This window comes from Torulaspora globosa, chromosome 8, assembly GCF_014133895.1.
Source record: "Torulaspora globosa chromosome 8, complete sequence".
In the NCBI taxonomy this organism is placed as follows: domain Eukaryota; kingdom Fungi; phylum Ascomycota; class Saccharomycetes; order Saccharomycetales; family Saccharomycetaceae; genus Torulaspora; species Torulaspora globosa.
Window position 1 is genome coordinate 907,821 of NC_050734.1, and position 6,681 is coordinate 914,501.

The window sequence follows — 6,681 nt, forward strand, 5'->3', positions numbered from 1 at the left end:
TCAGGCCAGTGATAGTGAAGATCTTGATCGAGCGAACCAGAACTCTCCCTCATCAGAGAACCTGGCTCGAAGGGCAGTTAGTGCTGCTGAAGGAGAACAGAAGATAGAGATGAAGATTGCGCTGTTGAGTGACTTGAACAGTCAACTGAGAATACTGAGTGTAGGATGCCGTAAAAAGTGCAACTTTGTCAAATAATTACGAGAAAGTGCTCTATCCTGGTTTTAGACTAGCCTATTAACCACACTGATTTCCCGAGTTTGGAAATCATTGAAGATTTCCTATTGACATTTCCAGGTATTACTATAGCGATCGCATGACAGATACTTTACAGAAAAGGTCGCTACGAGATCATCGATCTTTGAGACAAAAGTTTGGAGAAGCTGAGCCGCATCCTATGCAGCTGTCGTCGCAACCGGGGAAGAATGGCGCTCTATCCTTCGAAGCCAGTAGTTGTTAAATCGGCCTCTGCGGTGTGGTCGCAATCCCAGACAGTATTTGATATGCAAGTCACGCGGCAGTACACGGTTATTTTACTCGGTCTCTGGTTTGCATTTGGCTTGTTCGGCTACAACCTGATGATATTTACGCTATCCCAACTGCTCGCCGGGTCTCGTTACTTACAACTGCTTCAGCGCAATGTATCAGCAGGCCGTCAATGGGATTTTTGGGGCGACAAAATAGAAAGAATGAACGTTACAGCCCTGCTGATGACGTTTCTGCGACGACGTTTCTCACAGTGGTCATGTTCGCCTTTTGGTTGAACTGCTCAGATTTTCTGGACCTACTGTTTTTCGCCATCTGTGTTCCTTACAGTGTAGGCGTTGCAAAGGTAGTGAGCGCCGTTCTCGTTGCCGATATGATCCGGCCCGAACACCTTCTGCCCGCTTGGAGCTTCGTGAACTCTCCAGATGCACCATTTTTGCTGGTCTGCGAGGTGATTGCCCAGTTCATGGTCGACGACACCGACCGTGTCATCCCATACTTTCACGCGCAAATGTTTGCCGGTCTATGCTCTTATACTTATACTTCTGTTGCGAGAATTCAAGGCGCGGCGTGTGCTACAAGAAAATCTCGAGATGTCGCTCTGCAACTACGAGAGAAACTGCTACAAAGATACTCAGCTTGAAAGCACAGCATCTAGACAAGAACTCGAAAGGCTGCTACTTCAAGGTTCCTGTCCTTTCCTGAGACGTATGTTCTATCCGATCAGGACCTGAATTGGCGAACCGCTGTCACTTTTTCTCGAACGGTTTATCCAATCCTGACGCGGTTCGTTATCAACGACTGCCTGGTGAGATACCATGCATTATACCAACAGTATTAAAGTACCAGCTTGGTGTTACAAGGTTTACTGATGATTCGCCTCACTGGCAGGATCAGCGTTGAGCCAATTCGTGCTATCCAGCAAGATGCTGTCAAAGTCTCGGAACTCTTGCGAGCATTGTCTCGAGGAAAAGATGAAGTGTGGAAGGGAACGTCCCACCTGTGGAAATTGCACAGATCTAGGTATCAGCTGCAAGTATAGAATGGTATTGCATTGGGGAGGTCGTCCGAACAAAAAGGTTAATAAAAAACCCAAGATTCATGAGGGACTCAGTGTGGTCAATGGTGTGTTTGTGATCAAACGATGCGAAAAGTCCAGCCAGCATAGACGTCGGAAATCTAGTGCACAGTCTTCTGAGGTTGCGTTTCCCAAGCAGACTAAGTTCTCTCCAGCAGTGGATCCCAATTCGCCGATGGGATTTGTCAGAAGCTCTGAGCACTACTGGAGCCTGTGGTTGCATTTCACAGAGAATACGTCGCATATACTGGTGGCGACAATAGAGGCCAACAAGGGGGAACATCCATTTCGTGTGACGATTCCGAATCTAGCGAAACGATCCCTGACCCTCACGAAGCTGTTGATCGCGTTTGGTGCTCGACATAGGTATCAGCTCTGTCAACAACCAAAAGATTACGACATATCGCAGTTGATGCTGGGCGAAGCTGGGAAAGAGCTGGTGAAAATCATAGAATCGCTGCCCCATATGGATGAAAAGACTGGCGAGCTGACACTGGCCTGCATCTTGATGCTTGCCGGGTACTGCATTTTTTTCGGTGACAACAAGATGAGATGGACGATCCACCTGGGGGCCGCTAGATATATCCTGAGTAGTATCTTGAATCGTACCAAGCGTTCGGATGGGCAGAAGTCAGTGGTCGTTACATACTGTGCAGACCCTGGCCCTCGTTTTTTTTTGATAAGATGGTTCGCGTTTATGACTGTGTTGGGTCTCTTATCTTCATCACCTCTAGCCAACAGCGAGCCACTCGTATTTGACTTTAGTGGGTTTAATCAACGTTGTCGTACGGCTAAAGGCAAGCTTGATTTCGAAAGCTTTGAATACAACGCCGGATTGCGTACCACAACTCTCGAGATGCTGATGAAGACTGGTAAGCTGATAATAGCTCACGAGAGCCAAAGTTGTTCTGCAAAGGAAAGAAACATGCTGCTTGGCGAGGCGATAGAACTGGATTACGAGATAATGAGATATTTTGATTCCAGTGAGAGCTGGAACCGGATACTGGCGTCGGCCAAAGGAGATGAACTACTGCTGGCGACGGACCTCCTCTTTGGACTTTCGGGTATGCTCCATCTACGGCGGCGCATCATGAACCTACCGTCCAGCAGCAAGATGGTGAAGGATCTAGTCTTGCGGGCAGCCCGCGTGCTACTGGATGAAGTTCCCTCCTCAGGAACAGCTCTATGTTCCATCACGTCCTGTATTTTCGCCTTTGGTTGTGAATGCGGTGCGGGAAGCGGCCTGGAGCCACTGCAACCGTTGTTTTCCAGCCGACTGGAGCAGATCGAGCTTTTAGGCATGCCAGCCACGAGCCCAGCAAGAAGCATCATGCATGAATGCTGGGAGAAGGGCTCCTGCTGGTGGGAAATTTACAAAGAGCGGAACATTGAGCTCTCGTTCGGCACATAGCGACTGGATAATAAACCCGAACATGCGTAGTGGTTTCGGGAGGTGTACAATTTAGTATTCTATCATATAGGACACACTCAGCAAAGTGGCGATGATTCCTCGGTACTTTTCCACCACAATGGCAATACCAATGACGAGCACCAAGGATTCAATCCCGCACCCACCAAGCCCTGCGATAATCCTGCCCAAAATGTGCATGTTCATCGAATTGGATAGCGCTGATATCAGAGAACCAATCTCAAAAATCACTATCGAGCACATCAAACTTGCCTTCAGCCCGAGGATGGCAGCCAAAACAGCCCCACAGCAGCGTTGCAATCGCACTGGCAAGTGAGTAACCACTAACCAGCCAACCCAATTGGCGAAGTCATTAAACTTAACACCAATAGTGTCATACTGTGTCACGCAAATCACAATATCCAGCGCTGCCAAGAGCAGTATCAAGGCCAAGGAGAAGAGGGATAAAAACAATGTCATCCCGCTCTTCTGCTGCTACTTCATTGCAACTCCATCCATATCTATAGGGGAATCGAGAGAAGCTCGGCTATTAACGTTGGGCAAGCACGCAATGTGTCCTATGAATCTGACATCCAACTAGTTGCATCTTTCTCCTGCCAAGCCTCTTTTCACTTTGTGGGTAAGCTAAAGGAACTTTCCATCATGATGAGTAACTTGTATAAGAGCCTCTCTCGTGAAAAAAGCAGGTTCTATGGCGTTTGAAACCCACTCAGCCATACATAATGCCGACACCAGGTCCTAATCTTGGCAACTCAGACATCATCGGTTCTTAGTAATCAGATTTCTTAATTCGGAATTTTTGAAGGCAACGACAGCCGTGAGAAGCCATTAGGCTGCACCGTCAAATGCTTAGCGTCTCGAGTTCTGACCAGCTCAGGATTATATAACTTAGGGCCCAGGGAATCCCTGGCGCTTTCTAAAATCGCGAAGAAGCGACTACAAGGTTTAATTCGCCTTACCGTTGAGATGGCGCTTCCTTTGATTAGAGTTCACTGGCTGAACGACTCGAGAGCCTTCAGGGTTCTCTTCCTTCTTGAGCAATTGAAACTAGACTATGAGATCGTGAGTTACAGGAGAGATGAGGACTTTCGTGCGCCTGCGGAGTTGAAGAAAGTCCATCCGCTGGGCAGAGCTCCCTTGATTGAGCTGGAGGATCGCTCTACAGGGAAGAAGAAGGTGCTGGCTGAGTCCGGTTACATCTTTCAGTATATTTTGAGCCATTTCGACACTGATGGTGTCCTGAAGAATAATGACCCTGACATGGCGGAGAAGATTCAATACTATCTGTATTATGCCGAAGGGTCGCTTCAACCGCCCTTGACGATGGAGCGTCTGCTTTTAATGGCTAAGAAAGCTCCTGTTCCGTTTCCAATTTCGTATTTGGTCGGCATGGTGATCGGTCAGATTAGCAGTAAGTATTCTGCCGGGAGGCTGAAGAATCAAATTGATTATGTAGAGGCCGAAATTGCCAAGAATCAGGGTTTCTTGGTTGGGGGAAAGCTCAGTGGAGCAGACATCTTGATTTCTTATCCTCTGATGTCTGTTTTCGATGTAGGGATTGCGCATAAGAAAGACTATCCAAACATTAGTAAATTGCTGGACACTTTAAGCAACTCTGGATTCCTATGCCACTGCAAAGGAAAAGGTTGAATCTCTCGGTAGCGATTATTGAAGCTTGGCATTGTACCTATATCAGTTCAAGCGGCTTTAATGATCGCGAGATGACATTCATCTTGCAGTAAGGTGGCTTATTTGTTTGTTTGCTGCTGAGTAAAAACGTCAATAATACAGTCAATAACCAGAGTGCCCCAGACATTTCCGCTTTGCAGAGCTACCATGGTTTACGCTGTCGGGCTTGTTCCTTAACCAATGGTCCGGTTGTCACGTACCAAGGTCATACCCTATAACTGTGGTCTGAAGATTATGGTTTGACCCCAGCTACGGTACTGGTGGCCTGACGACTCTTGTGCAACATAATCAGCTGCAGCGAATGGAATGGATGAATTCAACGTTGAGATTGAAACGCATAACTGCGAGGCCAACATGTGCTTTCCACTTTGTATTTAAGGAGATAGAAGCTTAAGACTTGCAGTTTGGCGGTCAAAAATTCTGACTATATTTGCAACTGATCTGCGTCCCTGTCTCTGGTGCAGGGGCATGCCAGGTTCAGGGTACAGAATTGCGGGAAGATCCTACTTCACTTTCACTTAACACAAAAACCTATCATTGGCAACTCAGCAAGGCAGGCATGTCATGGAATGTCAAGTATAGACGCACAGGTTCGACGATTAGCAAGACCTTTCTTGAGCTGTTTGAAGCGCCAGATATTTTAACAGCCGTCTGCGTCCAACTGGGCCTGAAAATTTTCGATCCAAGACCAAAGTCTGGGTAACAGGGCCAAGGTCCGTAGAAGGGGACATCAGGTTATCCCGCGGATATTCAATATATCCGCGGAAACGGAAACTCCGAGATCAGATAAGACTACCGTTATCAGCGACTCCCAATCTCCGAGATGAGACAAGAAACCGTAATCAACGAGGAGAGAAACTCCGGTCGGCGGCTAATTTAGGGGAACTTCTCCGCATGACCATGCGTCATCAAGAATGTCTGGGGTTAATAATTCCGGGGAAAATTCCGGAGTTTCTTGGATGACATCCATCACGTGGGAAGAAGTCTCGGTACATGTTGATCAGATTCACCAGGTAATAGGAGCTGAGTTCTCACTGTAGTTTACTAGCAGAACAAATACATGTTTAACGGGACAAATAGAGCATTTGGAGGACCAAACAAAGAGTCGATGAAACAGAAACAAGATCAGTTCTGAGCAAGATGAAGTGATAAACATGTACGCCTGTTTTGATATATAGTAGTGCTCGACGCGGCAGACGCGCAAGGAGGGAATGTTTGGGCCAAATGTGCTGAGGTAAGTGCCACATCTGGCGATAAACTATTTCTGCCATATCGAGCAGCGCCTGTCCAGACGGCTGGGAGGCTGCTTTTCTATTTGAGAGAGGCAATGACAAGATAAGTCTGTACGACTGTTATGCAAACATTGTCCCTCTGCCTGTCATTTAAGGCCTGTCAACATAAGGTTGCTTTTCCTTTTTGGGAAACCATCCACGTGATAGCGAGAGAGATAGCCCTGGAGGGATGAGATGATGCCATCCCGGAATAGAACAAAGAGACGAGTTATCCGTAAGATAAGAGGAAGGATGTGGTGGAGATATTGTTTATCGAGGAGAATTCGGTAAAGAAGACAGCTGGTCGGTCGCGTTTTGAGCGTTGTAAGGATGTGGTGGAATGTTGAGATGAATGATGGGTGAGGGGGAGAGAAGAGAAGAGAAGAGAAGAGAAGAAGGACGAGAGAGGACGAGATGAGAGGGAGAGGGAAAGAAGAATGAGAGGAGAAAGAAAGAAGAATGCGGTAGGAGAGGAATGAGAGGGAGAGGGATAGGGTGAAGGTATGTGGTCGGGTGGAAGGGTAGAAAGAGATGGGGGGAGAGAAGGAATGATGAGAGGAGGAAAGGGTGGAAGGATAGGGTGGGAGGAGGTGAGGAGGGGAAGATGGGGTGGAAGGAAGGAAGGGGTGAAAAGGAGAAGAATGAAGAAGGAAGGATGTGGTGGGTGAAAAGAGAAGAGAGTAGAAGAAGAGAGGAGGAAGAAAGAAGGAAGGGTGAAAGGGAGAAGGAG

General features: G+C 47.4%; 3 protein-coding genes across 3 annotated transcripts; all 3 read left to right on the plus strand.

The window, feature by feature from the left end:
* Window positions 1-656: 656 nt before the first annotated feature.
* Window positions 657-1,127, plus strand: HG536_0H04980 (uncharacterized protein; the record flags this gene model as incomplete). Its single annotated transcript, XM_037285899.1, has 1 exon — window positions 657-1,127. One exon carries the CDS (start codon window positions 657-659, stop codon window positions 1,125-1,127), a length of 471 nt encoding a protein of 156 aa, XP_037141795.1.
* A 283-nt stretch (window positions 1,128-1,410) lies between these two features.
* HG536_0H04990 (Zn(II)2Cys6 transcription factor) lies at window positions 1,411-2,973 on the plus strand (the record flags this gene model as incomplete). Its single annotated transcript, XM_037285900.1, has 1 exon — window positions 1,411-2,973. One exon carries the CDS (start codon window positions 1,411-1,413, stop codon window positions 2,971-2,973), a length of 1,563 nt encoding a protein of 520 aa, XP_037141796.1.
* Window positions 2,974-3,957: 984 nt separating this feature from the next.
* Window positions 3,958-4,641, plus strand: HG536_0H05000 (glutathione S-transferase; the record flags this gene model as incomplete). Its single annotated transcript, XM_037285901.1, has 1 exon — window positions 3,958-4,641. One exon carries the CDS (start codon window positions 3,958-3,960, stop codon window positions 4,639-4,641), a length of 684 nt encoding a protein of 227 aa, XP_037141797.1.
* Between the last annotated feature and the right edge of the window lie 2,040 nt (window positions 4,642-6,681).